Source organism: Scheffersomyces xylosifermentans, assembly GCF_036884685.1.
Source record: "Scheffersomyces xylosifermentans strain CBS 12540 chromosome Unknown RJT20scaffold_5, whole genome shotgun sequence".
Lineage (NCBI taxonomy): Eukaryota > Fungi > Ascomycota > Pichiomycetes > Serinales > Debaryomycetaceae > Scheffersomyces > Scheffersomyces xylosifermentans.
The window spans coordinates 413123-431673 of record NW_027042943.1 but is presented as its reverse complement, the minus strand read 5'-3'; the positions used below and the strand labels follow the sequence as shown (position 1 = coordinate 431673).

Here is an 18551-nt window from a genome sequence, read left to right as displayed (position 1 = left end):
TTTTGGGGAAGGGGAGTTTAAAGTTTTGGGGAGGTAGGGGAATTTAGGGGGAGGGTGTGAGAAGGTAGGGAAAGTTAGGGGAAGTTTATGTGGGCTTGGGCTTTTCGTGGGCTTCGCTGGCTTCGCAGGCTTTTGGTGGAACGGTAATGGTATTGGTAAGGGTAACGGTAACGGGGCAGCGGTGGGAGATTTTTGTAAACATAGTTGTAGTTTACAGGGGACTTGACTTGGGTGGGTGGAACGCATCAGAAACTGCAGCCGGGAGAGAGATGTAGTAGGGAGGTGGGAGAGTAATTGTAGAGTAATTGTAGAGGTAGACAAATGGTAGAGTAATGGTAGGACAACAATAGCACCGCAATGGCACCGAAATAACACCGAAATGGCACCTCAATCGCAGAGTCCCCCCAAGAAATCGCAGAAATATCGCCTTCTGCTGGGGTGTGAGAAATTAGTCATTATTCTGTTACATGGTGAGAGATGTACATAACACATAACATATGAAAAGGGTTTAGCTTATTATTGATACTTCGGTGTAAAATTGCAGCACATTAAGGGGAAGTTGCCCGTTTGCTCCGTCTTGGTTCAGAGTATAATTGCAGAGAATAGGGACGGTGAGGTAGTGAAAGCACTGGTAATCGTCGTCGTTGTATAATTGTTGCAACTAACTCACTCTCTGTAGTATAAGTAGTTTCCTGTAGTAACTCCGTTTCCCGAAATACTGCAAAATTCTAGCGAGGATGAAATTCTGAAAAATGAAGCAGAGTGGCTCTGGAGAGGTGGTAGTGATGATGGTGACAAATTTTTTGTTGTAGGCTTATAGTGTTATGCTACGGCGGGGCGGGAGAAAACGTACTTGAACTTGTGGTGAGAGTTGGAGAGTTGGAGTTTTGTTCATTTCTGGAAGGGAAGAGGGCTACTATTCTGCTTTCCTTTCGATGTTACATGGAATTCAATCTCGTACGTGAAAGGTATACCATTACGTCAAAATGTCTTGGAATACAACAAAGGGCCGGCGGCACAGACGTCTTAGAGTAAGGTGGTGGTGTGGGGCTAGTGCTGGTGGTACTGTTTTCTACAGAGAGCTAGTGAGAAACAAAACAGAGTGAAATTCGCTGATTTCGCGTAGCGAGCGCGTTTCGTGGGGAGGCTGCACGCTTCGTGACGTGTTGTAGAATCATTGGCTGCGTCTTGGGACAATCAATGGGATTCATAACGATGTTGTTGTGGCAAGCAGATGAGCCAATCTGCTGAGACTACCTAACCCATACACTCACCTCAGCAAGTTCCCATCCACCATCCTTTTCACTTTCTCATACACCACTTGCTAAGACAATTGGAAGGGGGATCCAGGGTGATCGCTTATTTGAATCCACTGGAATAATGTACCAGCTGAAATTTGCGACTTCTCAGTGTGCTGCAAAATCCTTTGTGTTCATGGGACTGTGACAAAGAAAACAATTGTCATTTCATCGTATTGTTTACTGGCAATATACTGATCTAATTCCCTAGTATTTTAGAAACTTCTGTAAGTTTTCTAAATTTCCATATCCTTAGCGACTCTTCGAAAGACATCCTATGCCAGCTACACCGCTAACACCATTCCTTGGATACTCTCAACGTACCGCCACCGCCACGGCCACCGCAGTCCCACGCCGTTGTCTGTAGTGGTTATTTTCTCTTTTCTTTTTTTTTCTAATTTCTTTATTTTCTTATTTGCCTTATTTTTTTCTCTCATCTGATAGTTTATTCATTGTTTCTTATTTACTAGTGACCTATATTTTCTTCTCCCTCTCATATTTTCGCTGCGCGGCCGCAAAATACCAAAATACGGCTAAAAATACCCCCAAAACAGCTGCCAACATAGCATGCCACGTATCACACTTGCACCATATGCCATTCTGATACCCCCGTTTGCGTCCAATGGGTGTATCAACCATGTCGTAGCATGCTACTGCTGTGTCTCTACGTCCATGCACTTTCTCCTTAGCGTACCGAGACCTCTCCCTAAGCATTATCTAACGAGGCGACGACTAAATTTAGTCCTCAGTACAATAGGCAACCATCAGACAATGAATACCATAAACTGTTAATGGTCTTTTTCAACTCTTCCTATGTTTATGAACCAATTCGAATTGTAACAACCTAAAAACACCAACTAGATATCACCACTTTCTTACTTACAACTGATTCCAAAAACTTCCTAAATCATAAAATCTATCGCTTCATAATACCTTCTTTCTTCCTTCCTTTCTTTCTTCCTTCCTTCCTTTCTTCATTCCCTCCCATCTTTTCACTCTCTCCCTATTTTTCTCTCTCCCTATTACTTCCATGACAATATTCTCATAAAACCCTTCACGAATGTCACCACTGTCACTAACTCTGTCAAAATCGTCGCTAACCTCGCTACGTGTTTGATCTCACTATTCTCACTAACATCCCCCACCGTTCTCGCTATTTCTGACCTTCCTCACTTCCCAATTGGTATCTCTTACCAGAATAGGCTGTTTCAGCTCGCCAATCTTTGCCCGTCTGCCCGCCTCATATCAGCACTCCCAGATCTGTCACGATTTCGACTACATGTCAGTTTGTTTACTACTCGAACTCTAATCGAGCTTGCCAGGTGGCCAAAAGCCCACGAATTACGTTTTGGCGTCGCAATCATTGCCAATCTTCAGATACGTTGCATGGGTAAATATCATTTTACAGGGTTTTGCAATTTTTGCATCTTTTGCATCCACAATGGGGGACCCTGTCAATGTCAACTTGTGGGAAGTATCGGCTTTTCAGCGACTTTACTTGTAAATGGATACTTTCCATCTTATTTGGATATATCTCCCTAACCTCCGAAATCACTTGTGAAAGAGGCCCTCTACAGGTCTTCTTGAAGGATCTCTTATCTAAGGCATTATCCATGCAATCAGTAACAAAAGCATTTCAGTCTTACTCTTTACTGAACTGACGATAAAACCGTATTAAAATTACTTCTTTCTGGTTACCTACACAATCCCTGGTCTTATTTTCACATCTTCAGGATCCTCAAAAACTCCATATCTCCAAACTGATCTTAATACTTAGGCTTTTACTGCAAAATTCAAGTTGGTTCCAAATCGGTATAGGTCACGTGACGTATACCGATCCCAAGACAATGGTAATCTTAATGAAACTGACTCTACTATTCTACAATTTTCATTATCTTTGTATGTTGATTATGCTTTACGATGACATCTTCGCATGGCGTCTATGTACAATTTGCCCCAAGAATATGACTAAATAGTTGCTTGTGCAAGCTTTTAATAGCCTGAGTTGGGATCTATATGATGGTAGAAGCAACTTTGCTTCATTTGTGTGATATTAGTGACAAGAAATATGGAAATTCTTCGCTCTGTCGATGCTCCCTACTTTTGGGTAACTTATTGTGCTTTCTCGACAACAGAACTAGTAATGTCTTCTATGGATGGACTGGCTCCTAATAACTTCTCTCTAATGAACTCTTCAGCTACAGTCTTACCGTGAACAAAGGTAACGGCACCAACCAAAGCGTACATCATCTGAGCACTTACCTTCATCTCACCGCTAGTCTCAAACCCAACACCATGGTTATAAGATTTCCAGAACATAGTTGAGTTCAAGTTGTTACTTCTGGCAAAAATGCCCAATGCTAAGCGACCTGCCAATTCTTTTGCAACAGGGGTACCCAAAACGTCTAAGTTTTTTCCGTTGATGGCCAATTCGTTAGTTGATGGCTGTTCTACTACAAATTTGGCAAAAAACAAGTTCAACATCTTAGATCCCATTGCTCCCAACTTCTCGTTGTATGGCTTTATACCGTTACCAAACGATTTGTGGGTCAATACTTGTAAAGCCAAGTCGTCTGTTATGGCGTATTTGTCCAGCAAAAAGCTCTTAATAGGCTTTAAGTTCTCCTCGGAGACCCCGTACTTGTGTCCGTTATGGGTAACGAAGGCCTCTTCGGGATCTCTTTTAAGACCAGCTACTCTTGGTCCTTTGTGCAAATATATGCTTCTTAATGCCGAGTATCTAGAGCCTTCCCAGCACCTCAAGCTGTTGGCGGCATTTATAAGCTTGCCGGGACTGCCTAATTGTCGTATACTCATGTTTACAATCTTCTAGACCTGCCAAAGTGCCGTAGAAATCAACTCTTAAACGAAGTGAATAATTCACTTACCTGAAAATTCGAATGTTAAAACTTTTCATTCATAGTTGGAGTGTTAGGTAATAGCTTATGTAAGCAATGTCAAACTATGAGGTCGTGTGCGGTAACAACTGCCGGCTTTTTGCAGCTTAATGGAGTTGGCTGTGGGACGATGGTGGTGAATATGAGCTGGATGGATGGGAGTAGAGTGAAAGGTAGGTGTGATCGAATAGTGGGTATAGAAGGATTTTGGTAGAGTAGAGTAGTTCTGAGTTTGTCTCATTTCTTTGTTGTTTTTAAACTTTGCTTTGTCTTTTGGTGAGTTTATGGCTGTCACAGTCTCAGTGCATACATACATACATACATACAAACATAACGATTACGTTACTGTGATCTTTTTTTTTCAGTAAGCATTAATGACGACACCCACAATAAAGCATTAAGAAGAAGACAAAAAAAAACGTAGAAAATGAAAACTCTACCAAATCACTTGTTGAATGTATACGTATACGTTCTACTTTACAATGCTTCCCCTATTCCATCCATCTCTTCCATAAATCCCATAAATCCCATAACTCCCATCCACTTCACCACAAAGTCAATATTAACACCTGCACATACTCCCAAATACTTCAAATGCTCGTTTTCTCTGTCACGTGCACCTTCACGTGATCTGGGACCATCTCTTCTCAAAAAAATTCCAATATTTCAATAATTTGCATTCATTTCATAAGGAAATGGTTGTGTAATAGTGGTAAGTTCTTCAGTAATAACTCGATAATAGCATTGATATCCAGTTCCCACAATGGATATTTTTAGAATCTTATCTCGAGGCGCTTCTTTGAAGAAGAAAAGTGACGTAACCACAGACTACGCCTTACCGTCTAAGAAACAGAACCAAGCTTCAAAGCACAAGGAAGACACTTTGCAGCACCAAGTAGAGAGAGAAATCGACTTCTTTCACACCAGAAAGCATAATACCAATAGTAGCGCTGCTTTAAAGAATGTAGAAACTACAGAAACAGAAGAAACTTCGGAAGAAGCAGACGAAATCCCTCCATTGGAGATTGCTAACGATGAAGATGCTAGAAAGCTTCGTAAGGCCAACAAGGTAAAGGTCACTGGAGAAGACATTCCATTGCCTATTGGCTCATTTCAGGACTTGATAGGCCGTTTTCAGCTTGATAAGAAACTTTTATCCAACTTAATTGAGGCGGAATTCGTAGAACCAACAGCGATTCAATGTGAATCGATCCCCATTTCTTTGCAGAACAGAGACTTGATAGCATGTGCACCTACTGGTTCCGGTAAAACCCTTGCATTTTTGATCCCATTGGTTCAGAGTATATTTCAGAGCTCTCCCAAGCAGAAGAACTACGGAATTCGTGGTTTGGTGATATCTCCAACCAACGAATTGGCCGTACAAATCTTCCAGGAGCTTCAAGTATTGGTTCGTGGAAAGAAGCTCAATGTCGCCATCTTGTCGAAGCAGTTAGCCAACAAGCTCAGTAATGACATTGTAAAGGCCAGCAAATATGATATCATTGTCTCGACGCCTTTGCGTTTAATCGATATCGTCAAAAGCGAGAAGGTAGACTTGTCAAGAGTAGAACAATTAGTGATTGACGAAGCAGACAAACTCTTTGATCAAGGATTCGTGGAACAGACCGACGATATATTGTCCAACTGTAGCAGCCCTCACTTGAGAAAGTCTATGTTCTCGGCTACCATTCCTTCTGGTGTGGAAGAAATGGCTCAGTCCATCATGAAAGACCCTATAAGAGTGATTGTTGGTCACAAAGAAGCTGCTAGTAGCACCATTGACCAGAAATTGGTCTTTACCGGTAGTGAAGAAGGTAAGCTCTTGGCCATCAGACAAATGATCCAAGAAGGCGAATTCAAACCACCAATCATCATATTTTTACAATCCATTCACAGAGCAAAAGCGCTTTTCCACGAACTCTTGTACGACAGGTTGAATGTCGATGTTATACATGCGGAAAGAACACCAAAACAGAGAGAGGATGTCATAAAAAGATTCAAAAATGGGGATATTTGGGTATTGATTACCACTGACGTCATTGCCAGAGGTGTAGACTTCAAAGGTGTGAATTTGGTCATTAACTATGATGTTCCTCAAACAGCCCAAGCATATGTGCATAGAATTGGTAGAACCGGTAGAGGAGGAAAGTCTGGAAGAGCAGTGACATTCTTTACCAAGGAGGACGATCAAGCGGTCAAGCCAATAATCAACGTGATGAAGCAATCTGGATGTGAAAGTGGATTCAGTGGGTGGATGGAGAACATGGCCAAATTATCGAAGAATGATAAGAAAAAGGTGAAGCGTCAAGAGATCAAGAGAAAGGGTATTAGTACGGTTCCGAAAGTAGTGAAGCAAAAGAGAAAGCAAAAGGAGCAGATGATCGAAGCCCTGAAGAGAAGAAAGCAAGAAGGTGGAGAGAAGAAGGAGAAGAAGGAGAAAGAGGAGGAAAGCGAATAGATAGAACAGCATGAATTCATAGACTAATGTACGAATGGATAGACCGTTTTGTAGAGAATGTTGCTTGTGAAGGTTAGATGTAAAGGGGGTTTCAGGAATTTCAAGGTCAATGAATTGTAGAGTGGACTGAATGAAGTCTATGGAAATGAAAGCAATGAGCTTATGATATAATTCTGATATGGTGTCTCCCCTTTGAAACTCTCTACAACGACTTCAATTCTAGGCCTGCGACAGACCTCGATTGCAAGTGGACTACATTGGAAGGATGGCTGAGCATACTTGTTCTCATCTTTCTTCTCTTCTCTGTTCTCTTCTTGTCTCTTCCAATCCCTTATTCTTTATCAAACAGAATATGTATTGCAGGAAATAAATAAAGTCGAATTAACTTCTAATATGACAGGAAAAAGGCCGTACTGCTTTCTGGAGCATTTCAGGGCCGATGGAGCTCTGATTTTCTCCTTCTTCTACAATCAAAACAGCACGTCCTGAAGTTTTGTGTGGCAGAATCTATGTTACCCAGGTGAATTCGTTGAAGTGAACTGTAGAAAGACTACTTTTGATGACGGCATTCCCTTGTTTTAATGTGAAATTTGGTTGAGTTTGCAGCGTTTAGTGGTGGGAGCCGCCGACAGATGGGTAGCCGAAGACGTGTCTTCTACCAATGATCTCTCCGACGGAGAAGAAGGCCAATAATTGGGTACCGTAAACGGCAGCCTTAACAGCACATTGCTTACCAGGTCTGAACACAGCGGCCTTTTCGAGGAAGGCTCTTTGTTGTTCTGGGGACTGGATGAATTTGAAGGCGTTTTGGTAGAAAGTTTGGAATTGTGCCGAAGAAGGAGGAGCAAGGCCTTCGTTTTTGACTACGACTTTGGTTACTTCTGCTGATACTTTAGTCCAGTAGACAGCGCAGTTTGCGAGTTCGGTTGATTTGGATACGGCGGAGTTGATGAGACCGGTGGCTTTAGAGATGATTGCGGACATCGTGGGGGTGGCGGTGGCGGTGGAATATGTGATTTGTTGGAATATGAATGGAATCAATCGATGTGACAGTGATCTTGTTTTATTCTTTTTGTTGGAAGTGAATTTTTTTGGCTGCCGAATTTTTGGTGTGAGATTTTTTGATGCTGCGATTTTTGAAAGACCAGCCAATGATAAGCGGGAGAAGGTAGAGTGCCTAATGGAGTAGTAAATGCGAGCGAAAGCGAGCATTTGCAACCACATTCTTCAGCAATGCGGGCGTTAGCGAGTATATGCTGTGGCCATTCTTAAGAGCAAAAGCGAGCGATAGCGAGTTTTTGCTAGCACATTCTTAAAGAGCAGATGCGAGCGTTAGTGAATGTATGCTGTGGCCATTCCTAACGTAAGTGCTAAGAACATTCCTATCGAAAGCATATGCAACCCGGTTACCAGCATTAATAAATACGCAGGCTACTGGGTAGATGCTAGTAATTCTTAGTGACTGCAAAAACGTAGCGTTAGCGATAGTGAGTGGCCTTCTTAAAGAGCAGATGCGAGCGTTAGCGAGTATTGCTGTGGCCATTCTTAAGAGCAAAAGCGAGCGATAGCGAGTTTTTGCTAGCACATTCTTAAAGAGCAGATGCGAGCGTTAGTGAATGTATGCTGTGGCCATTCCTAACGTAAGTGCTAAGAACATTCCTATCGAAAGCATATTCAACCCGGTTACTAGCATTAATAAATACGCAGTGCTACTGGGTAGATGCTAGTAATTCTTAGTGACTGCAAAAACGTAGCGTTAGCGATAGTGAGTGGCCTTCTTAAAGAGCAAATGCGAGCGATATTGAGCATGTGCTTAATATATTCTTAAGAGCAGATGTGAGTGATAACGAGAATTTGCTAGCACATTCCTAATGAGAGCAGATGCCAGTGGTAGTGAGTATTTGCCAATACATTCTTAAGAGCACCGATAACGAGCCTATGCTCTAAGTGAATATTCCTAGAAGAGATTATATTTATTGATTAATTAGAGATGGTTCTTTGAATTATTTATCTCTTTATAACTACAATATTTTCTCAGTAATATTATTTACTCTGTATCCTTCTTCAGAGGTATTTCTTCTCTCCTCACAAAGTGATTTGAGTGATAGCGAGTATATACTACTACATTACTTTTTAAGAGCAGATGTGACTGGTTCCCAGCATTAATCAATGCGCAGTGCTATCGAGTAGATGCTAATACATTCTTAGTGACTGCAAAAATAAACCATTTGAGAGTATATTCACTGCTCTAAGTGTATATTGCTAGAAATTCTGAGCAAGCATTACTCATTGTGAATCCTCCATGTCCGTTGATCCTCCCTCCACTCCTGGTACTCCTGTTCAGGAGGATGTTCAAATGTCGGTGGACACACCGATAACCGATACTATGTCGGAAGTAGAGAGTATCTCTTCCAGTTTTGAAGATTCAAGGTTTGAGGGCATGCAATATGATTCGGACGATTATGTCGACCTAGGAATTCTTAGCGACTCATATAATTCTCAGGCAGTCATCAGACCTACGTAGGTAGACACTCATGTCAGTATGAGCCAGACTCTGTCGAGCCAGCCCGAAGATGATTCCTCTCATGAGGTGATTGAGTTGTACAGTCGCCCTTGATTCTCTGGGGGAAAGTGATCACCTCCAGCTCACTCTGGGGCACATAGTAGTATGAGCGATAGCGAGTATATGCTCGATGTGTAGTAGTGAATAACAACGAGTATTTACTGAGTACATCCTTCAGAGCAAATGCACAGTACAAGCGTATTTACTGAGTTCATTCTTAGTGACTGCAAAGACGTAGCATTAAAGATATATGCTGTATGTCATTCCTAAGAGCATAAACGAAGCCGTAGTTTGCTCTTGATTGTACGACCATCTAGTCATCTTGAATATGCTGCAAAAGGCTAAGCATCAAATTCATTTGGCGTACTCCTGTTGCAAAACCCCCTATCTGACCTACAATCAGTTGAAATGTCAAGAGTATTTTCTTTTTAACACTAAGAATATAGAAAGACTTTTATTACATAGTTCCTTCTGTAACAATACAAACTCAGGACTTTCCCCTTCTCCCGTTTATCCTATCCGCCACTGGTACGAAAATCGGACATTATCTACTAACATATCTCCTCGTTAAATAGCAAATCTTGCCAATCAAAATTCTTACAATTTACTATCAATTCTATTTACCTTAATAAAATCCCACTTCTCTTCCTCCTTAAAAAACCACTCTATCTCAATCTACTATCCCTCATCCTCATCATGGCCACCCATGTCCGATATATGTCCAACTCTCTCAAAGTCCTTCTTCATATGCTCAACATTGTTTTCACTATCCGATCTTCCAAAACCAATTAATAAAATCTTTCCGGACACACCAACATGAATGTTAGATATTCTGATATTATTATGTGAGATACCCACCAGATGAAGCTCTTGGAGCCTTTCCTTTATATTTCTATAAGCTTTATGGCTATCCCGTTCCTCCTTTGGTACTTGCTCCCCAAGATATTCAAATATGTGTAAAGGATGGTCTCGAAGTCCATTCCAATAACCAGACGCAAGAATCTTTGGGTAATTTCCTCCAAATCCTGAAGCCCCAATTTTCTCATTGATATATAAAATTCATTGAAGAACATATCAAACTACATCTCTCGATCGAGCTCCTCGTCATACACTGCAAATGGTGCTTCAGGTTTGAACTTCTCGTCGTAGTACATTTTGACAAATACTGTGGAAGGAAATTGGAATTGAGGAAAGCTTTTTGCAGATTCATATTCTACTCGGCAGTATGCGCTTCCGTGATTTTCATATATATCATCACCCCATATACCTATATCTTCCACGCGAGTTAGCTTTCTAGGAGTAAACTCATTCTCTCTGGCAACTTGTGTTGATGGTTCTTGCACTCTGAAAAAGGCCCAACATTATCAATTGTTCCACCTGTCAAAATGTCTTCTTCGGTCTTGCTTTTCAAAACCTCGTCGCTTTGTGAACCTTTTGAACTGCCAAAAAGCCCGGCAATTAGAGACCTTAAATTGAAGTCGTCGCCTAATGATTCAGAGTCTGTCATAACGATATCAAACGACCTTTCTCCTTAAACTCAAAGAATCTGGTATTATGATCCAATATAATAACTCGGCTGCTTCCACTAGCTTGATAGAGAGATTTTCTTACTAAAGTAATAGTATATTTCTATTCGGCTACACTGTGTTTCGTCTTGGTCTTTGGATTCTTTTCTAAACTGGCTTCTTGGGATTGGTCCAATTATAGCACTTCGCTAGAAGTTTAATAATTGTATTCTCTGGTATGAGTCTTATGGAGTTTATATGTTTATATAACTCTTTTTACACTTTAGTTTCACTTATGGATTAATTCATAAAATCTAATTGGTTTTTTCTTTTGTTTCTCTTTTACCTTTCAAGATCGAATATGTGAATACCATGTGTTATTCTTCCTTCGTTGTGATGGTTCCAGTAGCTGCAAATTTGTACTTATCCTGCATTATGCTTATAGTTCTGTAGTATATTGTATGTTGAAGTATATATATGTGATATGTATTCCAATCATGTAAATGAATTGTTGAAAGTTAGGGATTGGTAAACCGTAACTTTGTTATATTAAAAATTCTGCAAAAAAAAAAGAATTTATTGTCAAATTATAAACGAAGGTTTTATCATTATAGAAAATTCAAGTTAAGGTTTGAACTACGTTTGTTAAGTTGTATTTGAAGTTTTTCAAAAGCTTATGAAGAAAATAAAAAAAAATTAATGAAGTAGGGTTGGGGTCTGTCTGTTTTACTCAGTTTCTAATATTTCTCTAGTCGGTAAGAGAAGAAGCTTCTATAAAATAATACATCGCAAGTATTCATTGGGTTGGGTTCACAAAATTTTTGCATCTCTTGCAAATAACTGCAATATACTATTTTAAATCTCTGCACTAGTGGAAGTTGAGTAGTATGGAATTTTTTTACTTTATGCTCTTATGTTACAAAAACACATATTGCTTATAACAGCATAATCATATCTATCCTATACTGATACAAAGGAAATATTTTTTTATAGGGGACACACAAGTAGAAGTTAAGTTATATTCTGATCCACAAAATTAAGGTTCTGGAATAAGATCCACTTCTTCGTTTCTTTGGCTTTATTAACTACGTCTCACTATGCCGTATCAGTCAAGTAGCAAAATAATAAAGAAGCCATCATTAAAACAATCCCCTATTTCTTCTCAAGTTTTTCCACTATATCTACATGTCTCACTTTAATATCATTACATTAATCACCGTGTAAACAAATTACATTTATATCCCTCTTTATAATCCTTACATAGACTCTTCACAATTGTACTCCAAACCTATCTGGGAAAACGACTGGTGCTGCCAAACTCCATCCATAGAGAATGAAACAAACCCAAGAACTCACAATCTTCACCCAACTAGCAAAGTATGTCCTTCCAACTGGTACAAAGTCTCCGACCTCATCTTGCTTCACATTAATTGTCAACAAAGTTGCGACATATTGAGTAGCCAAGAAGAAAATTATATGGAATAAAGCGTAGTTGTATTTAACCTTCAGTCTCTCTTCGTCGTTAGATGCATCTAAGTCCTCGTCATACAAATCGGCTTGGTTAAGAGCACTCTCAGGCAAAGAACCTTCATCCACAGCTTGCTTGATGGCTTGGTATCTCATCTCATTTCTCACTGCTGGCTGTGTAGAAATAAAAGTTTCGTCTGCTGTCTCAGAACTGAAAGCAGAGTTGGCAGCAGCCCTTGTGGTAGTATATGCAACTGCAATAAATGTAAAGAAAGCTCCCAAAATAACACTAGCAGTTCTCGTTCCACGAGATCTTACCAATGGATTACAGAACTTGTCATCTGGCTCGGATGCAACTGCACTCATAACAAGATAGGTACAGTAAAACACCACCATAGAACTCTGAGCCAAACCAGCATGTGGGTTATATTCCTGAATGGTTTGGTTGATCGACATTGCAGAAATAATCACACCAAATACGAGGTTCAATGAAATGGCAGTTTTGTTCATACTGCATGAATCTCCAGCAAAGAACCAGTACATGAGAATAGTCAAGATGATACTGGCAATGTACATGGACAAAGTTCCACCTACAAGCAATTTTTTCCAGAAGCCAGCATCCCCTTCACCTGTCAATTCCTCCATTTCAATCTTCTCCAAACACTTTTCAGCCCATGCATGAGCAAAGTCAACCAAAAGAATGAGACCGATTCCAAGGAAAATTGTGGAGAATACTATGGCAATGTTGTTACCGTAGAAGATGAAAAAGGCATCGGGGATGAGTAGGAAATTCACCACGATTAAAGCCAACCACAGGAAGATTTTAATTCTCCAACATCCATTCTGAATAATGGCTCTTGGATTCGAAGTAGAAGTCACATTCACGAGAAGTGCTGCTAGCACAAGGTGAAGAACTCCCAAAGCGAAATTGATTCTGTAAACCGATGTGAAACTAATGCATTCACTTCCATCTTGTCCACATCGATTGTTAATGTATCCAAACGTCGCTTTCTCTAGCTTGTGTACTATGAACGGCGATAGAGCGATCCACAGTAGAAGTGAATTAACAAGCAAAACGAAGGCGTACGTTATTCTCGTCATTATCGACGATTGGAAGGTTCCACCAATAGCTGAGCAAAGAGCTGAGCATGAAGCTGCCGCAAAGCAAGATGTGAGCGACGATGCCGTCATGAAAGGGATTGAAATAGCAGCTCCCATGTTGTGCAATGAATATAATATATATAATACTATATAGGTTGTATTATAATCTCACCAAAGTAAACCCCTAAAGTATCAGTGATTGTTCACTATAATCCGAAATTAAAAAGCAGCAGATCCACAGTCTTAACTTCCTCTACAAGCCAGAGTGTCTTATTTCAACGATTTCTTCGATTCTACACCGATTATCAGCCTATCTCTAAGGAAGAACACTGTCATTCGTAGCTTTGTGAATAGAAATTTACGAAGAAAAACGTCATTTGGGGTGATAAGTATTGCGGTATGGGTGTATTGCCATGGTTTGTTAGGGATCCTGGTATATGCAGGTTGTTGGTACGGATCATGGAATGTGCATTAAAATGGGGTTAAATGTTCTTAGATGAAGCTGGAAATTGTATGGAGCGTATGAATAAGCAACTAGATGATTTTCAAGAAGTTTGGCCAATTTTGGAAGACATTTAATGCTAATTCATTGACCCCTTATTACCCTGATATAATGGCACTGCATATAGTAAATGGTAATTAATGTGGTACTTTATGCAGTAGCTTTGCAACCAGCGATTTTAGCAGCTAATCTCTTATTGTATTGGATACGGGTAGTTTAAGTGGGTAGAACTTCGATGGGGGGAGAGGGATGAATAGAGAAAAGTTAAAGTGTATTAAGGAGTGTTGGACCTCGTTTAGTACTTTTTTTTGATTTTTGTCCATGAATCTCTGCTTGAAAATAAGAGACCTGAACTCCCCTTTCGGGAGCACAAGTTCAGTTCCATATGTGACTCTTCTACCATATGGTCAACGACGTTTATTAATTTTGACTATCCTCAAATTGAGATACTTTCCAGCAGTAGAGTTAAGGATATATATACATGACCCATCACATATTTCCTCTACTGCAAAGCCCATCTATCTACTTACCAATATCCCCTCTTATTCTTTCTTCATACCCAACTATGCGACATTCTAGTAGCAAAGAGACATTGTCGCTATCTAGCTGACCCATATGCACTACCATCATAAAGGTCATCAGAATATTCAATGGATGGTTAACTGATTAAAGGCTTCTTCTTTATCTAAGACCATTATTATTGATCATTATGTCTTTCAGAAAGAGAGGCGATGTCATAGGAGGTACACCTATCTCTGGGAGAAATCCTGGGTCTCCTACCGCTCCAGGAAGTAATCCTGGTGGCCCTGGAAGTACACCCATCTCATCTTCCTTTAACAGAACGACAAGACCAATTCCTTCTCTTTCCTCGGCTAGAGGAGCTCCAGGGATACATGGGGGCCGTCAAATACCTAATGCGAGAGTTCAGACTCCTCAAGGCTCAATTCAAGGCCAAACTGCGGAAGACAATGCCAACTCTATCATGAAAAACCCCGGAGTACGACCTTCTCTTATAACTTCACAGCCAACGGTCTCCACGGGAAGTTCTGATTTGGATAAACTCTTGTTGCATCAAGGATTACCACTTGGGCATTCTTTGCTTATTGAAGAGTCTGGAACTACCGATTTTGCGGTGGTTTTACTCCGTGCTTATGCCTCCCAAGGTGTTTTGCACAATAGAGTAGTCAAAGATCAGATCAATGCTCATGTTATAGCAGTTGGAGTATCACCACAATGGGCAAACGATCTACCAGGACTCTATAAGGGTTCCTCCAAAGAGCAGAAAAAGGCAAAGATCCTTGCAAACGAGTCAAAAGTCAGTGTTTCCAACCTTTCTGGAACTCTGACTGCTCCTAGATCAGAAAATGACATGAAGATCGCATGGAGATATGGAATCAACGGTGGAAATAGAAGATCTGAATCTCCCGAAGCTTATGAAAACAGCACATACGAACATTATAATAATCAGTTCGACATCACTCAGAAGTTGACTCCAGGTCCCAATAGTCTGGACATTTCCTTTGTATCTGTAGGAAGTGGACTTAATGGCTTGAGCCATATTCAGATTATCCAACAGATACAGAGTATCATTCAACGACAAATAAAGAACAATCCAGGCATAGTGATCAGAATAGTGATACCTGGCCTTCTTAATCCCACCACGTATAGCCCGTTAGCTTGTCTGCCAACTTTCATTTTCCCATTCGTTCATGCTTTAAGATCTATCTTACGTCAAAATGGTAATAATGTTGTTCTTGTAGCTTCGCTTTCATTGGATTTGTATCCAAGGGATTCCAATTTGGCACACACCCTTGAAACATTAATAGATTCATGCATTCACCTCCAGCCATTCAACCAAGAAATGAGCCAGTTAATCGAGAAAGCATACAAAAACGAGCCATCCAAAATCCAGCAGGGATTGGTGAATATAATCAAGTTACCTGTTTTGTCGGAGAAGGGTTTGATGATGGTGCATGAGGGAGAATATGCCTTCAAGAACGGAAGAAAGAGATTCGAGATAGAGGCATGGGGTATTCCTGTGGAAGACACCGAGAAAGAGGAAGGACACTCCACAATGGAAGGAGGAAAGACTAGTAAGAATATTGAGTTTTGAAGTAAATGTCCAAAGATAGATATGTGGGTAGGAGCTCATTAGTCAAGTTAGTGTATTTCTCTGAAAGCATAGGAATTTAATAATAGAGAGCTCTGCAACGAGGTTAATAATTGTTATATCTCATATGGTACTTGTAGCTTTTTCTACTCTGCTGTAACGCTTCATTTGAATAGGCTAATTCGATTTAATCATTACTTCATTGTGCATTGATACAATATTTTCAATAAATAGTGGTTCCCTTTGGCCATTGATATCGCTAGTTGCTTCCTTATTTATTAATCTATTGTTTCGGTATCAATTCGAGAATCCGATCCAATTTCTTTTCCACGTTATCCATCTTCTCTAGCGTCGCGTGCAAGTCGTTCCGTATCTCGCTTATTTCATTCTTCAAGTCAAATAAAGTGGCCCTCGGCACCCCTTGCACTGTAATTTCACTCTCCTCGCCTGATTTATGAAGATCAACTGGGCTTCTGGCCAAATGAACACTGTCAAATGTCACTTTTCGCCTTTTGGCATCGGCCACCGTTTCGGAGCCTTTATCCTTGCCGAATTCGTGTTCAAATTGACTTATCCTTTCTCGTCTTATGGGTGAGCCGCTTCTGCGGACTGGTGATAATCCTCTCGAGTTTGGTCGCTGCAAACGCGATGGACTTGTCGATGTTGTAATTGCATTTCTCGTATTAGCAAGCTTTATATGGTGATCTAGTCTGTTGTGGCCACTATTCGTTGAATCGGTTAGTTTTCTGTCATCCCTGTTGGGAGATACTGACGCTTTCGTCTTTGCTGGTATGACTTGTGATGTCAGGGACATCAATTCGTTCGGTTTGTTGTTCTGTTTGGCAGGCCCAAGAGACGGTATTGGTATAGCAGAGTTTCTGATTTCGGAAGAATACTTCTCTCTTAATTTGGAAGCATCTGGGTAGAGGGACATATTGTGGGGTAATTGACTGTCAAGACGGATTTTCTCTTATAAAAATGTGGTTAATTCTGCTGGTAATGGTATTACTTATTTATAGTTGTTCTATTACTGTCGATTGTAAGACAAAATATGAAGAAACACGTTAAATAAAGCAGTTTTCTTCCGATTTTTTCAATATTTTCGATACGCAAGTAGATTTCTGTGCTTTTTCTCCATCTATAGGTACCAAATAAGCGGTAATTAAGCGGCAATTGACACGGTTTCTATGGCCCTTATCGTTCCTTAAAGAAGTATGTTTCTTTAATTTTAAGCGCTGATGTTTTGAAAATAGTGATTTGGTGGATGCTATTGCGGCATGGATGTTGTTCCATCGATATAACGAAGGCTGCAAAAAGTGATATGATGAAATGTAGAAGAATTGTTGATTATATAAATGTGGAAATTATGTTTTATTGTATTGTTGTAGTCATTAATTGAGGAAGTGAAGAATAGTGATAATGTTAAATGTGAAGAAATGTTTTTATTGTATTATTGTATTCATTGAGGAAGTGAAGATTGGTTTCCAGAGAGAGTATGATAAATGTGAAAAGTATGTTTCTAATGTATTATTGTATAATTGTGTTCATGAAGTGATGTAGCTGCTGAGTGGTTTCTAGAGAGACTATGTTAATGTGAAAAGGATGTTTCTATTATGGTATCTTATGGCATCCATGAATTGAGTAAGTGATGAATGGACTCTAGAGAGATCATGTTAAATGTGAAGAATATGCTTGTATTGTATTATTGTATTATATTCATGAAGTGAGGAAGTAATGAATGGTATCCAGAGAGATTAGAGATACCATAGTCAGATTAACTTCAAATTGGCTATGTTGTTGAAAAGAATTGTGATAATTCACACCTTTAGTCACATTATCACCATTGCATTTCATGATCTTCATGGCAGATACAAGCTACTGGCTGGTATCAATCACGAACACCTAGCATTTAACAGAAGACTAAAAGTCCATTCTTGTGGGTTTTTGCATCGTGCTTGTGAGAAGTTGACCACTTGGAACACTGGGCAAATTCCAATAACTTTACCAAAAGTGATCCTCAATGATACCATAATTATGAGAATTCTTTGCTTATCGAAACAAGACCCTACAATTAATTAATATGGGCTACAGCATGGGGCTACAGTATTTATGATATTTGAAGTATTGAGATGTAATGGAACCAGGTATCGATGTCTTTTAGCATTCTTTTCATCATAAATCGGATATGAAGGGTCTATACGTTACGTTTCCCCATTTCCCACCACCCGTTGATCTATATCAAGACCACCTACAACTACCAATTACCTCCCATTGATTCACCAACCACTAACCACCAAGTCTCTCTATGTCATTTATATCACAGTGTCGCAAAACTCGTCATACGTCATTAAATCATGTCATAAATACAAATAGAGGAAAATGACAAATGCAAATGACAAAAGCAAATGACGGAAGTAAAAAAATGTTATGTCAAATGCCAAATGACAAACGCAATGAAAGACAAAGAACAAACGGACTCTCCCACCACAAAATTAGGCAGTCTTACCTTTTCTTTGAGATACCGTAGATGCCACCAGACAACGAATGTCAATTAGCACCATGTAATGACATTTATACCACCATATAATGTCCGTTACTTGTATTACACCAATTATTTATTCATTCATTCACAGCACCATAGAATGTCCGT

General features: G+C 39.9%; 7 protein-coding genes across 7 annotated transcripts; 2 read left to right on the top strand and 5 right to left on the bottom strand. All coding sequences in view use genetic code 12, as the record gives it.

Annotated features, from left to right (window-relative positions):
• Window positions 1–3195: 3195 nt before the first annotated feature.
• On the bottom strand, window positions 3196–4172 carry RJT20DRAFT_128740 (mitochondrial 54S ribosomal protein mL57). Its single transcript, XM_064917336.1, has one exon. The coding sequence runs from the start codon at window positions 4113–4115 to the stop codon at window positions 3411–3413; it is 705 nt and encodes a 234-aa protein (XP_064773574.1). The 5' UTR covers window positions 4116–4172; the 3' UTR covers window positions 3196–3410.
• Window positions 4173–4896: 724 nt separating this feature from the next.
• Window positions 4897–6744, top strand: CHR1 (RNA-dependent ATPase). The gene has a single exon (XM_064917335.1). It carries the CDS (start codon window positions 4959–4961, stop codon window positions 6651–6653), a length of 1695 nt encoding a protein of 564 aa, XP_064773573.1. The 5' UTR covers window positions 4897–4958; the 3' UTR covers window positions 6654–6744.
• Window positions 6745–7262: 518 nt separating this feature from the next.
• ATP20 (F1F0 ATP synthase subunit g) lies at window positions 7263–7637 on the bottom strand (the record flags this gene model as incomplete). Its single annotated transcript, XM_064921638.1, has 1 exon — window positions 7263–7637. The coding sequence occupies one exon, from the start codon at window positions 7635–7637 to the stop codon at window positions 7263–7265; it is 375 nt and encodes a 124-aa protein (XP_064773572.1).
• A 2257-nt stretch (window positions 7638–9894) lies between these two features.
• Window positions 9895–10370, bottom strand: RJT20DRAFT_145680 (uncharacterized protein; the record flags this gene model as incomplete). The annotated part of the gene is made up of 2 exons (XM_064918818.1): window positions 9895–10257; window positions 10329–10370. 2 exons carry the CDS (start codon window positions 10368–10370, stop codon window positions 9895–9897), a joined length of 405 nt encoding a protein of 134 aa, XP_064773571.1.
• Window positions 10371–11990: 1620 nt separating this feature from the next.
• Window positions 11991–13406, bottom strand: RJT20DRAFT_145679 (uncharacterized protein; the record flags this gene model as incomplete). The annotated part of the gene is made up of 1 exon (XM_064918816.1): window positions 11991–13406. The coding sequence occupies one exon, from the start codon at window positions 13404–13406 to the stop codon at window positions 11991–11993; it is 1416 nt and encodes a 471-aa protein (XP_064773570.1).
• A 1094-nt stretch (window positions 13407–14500) lies between these two features.
• RJT20DRAFT_97453 (Elongator subunit) lies at window positions 14501–15904 on the top strand (the record flags this gene model as incomplete). The annotated part of the gene is made up of 2 exons (XM_064921673.1): window positions 14501–14603; window positions 14670–15904. 2 exons carry the CDS (start codon window positions 14501–14503, stop codon window positions 15902–15904), a joined length of 1338 nt encoding a protein of 445 aa, XP_064773569.1.
• Window positions 15905–16102: 198 nt separating this feature from the next.
• Window positions 16103–17089, bottom strand: RJT20DRAFT_47576 (uncharacterized protein). The gene has a single exon (XM_064920297.1). It carries the CDS (start codon window positions 16833–16835, stop codon window positions 16185–16187), a length of 651 nt encoding a protein of 216 aa, XP_064773568.1. The 5' UTR covers window positions 16836–17089; the 3' UTR covers window positions 16103–16184.
• Window positions 17090–18551: the final 1462 nt, after the last annotated feature.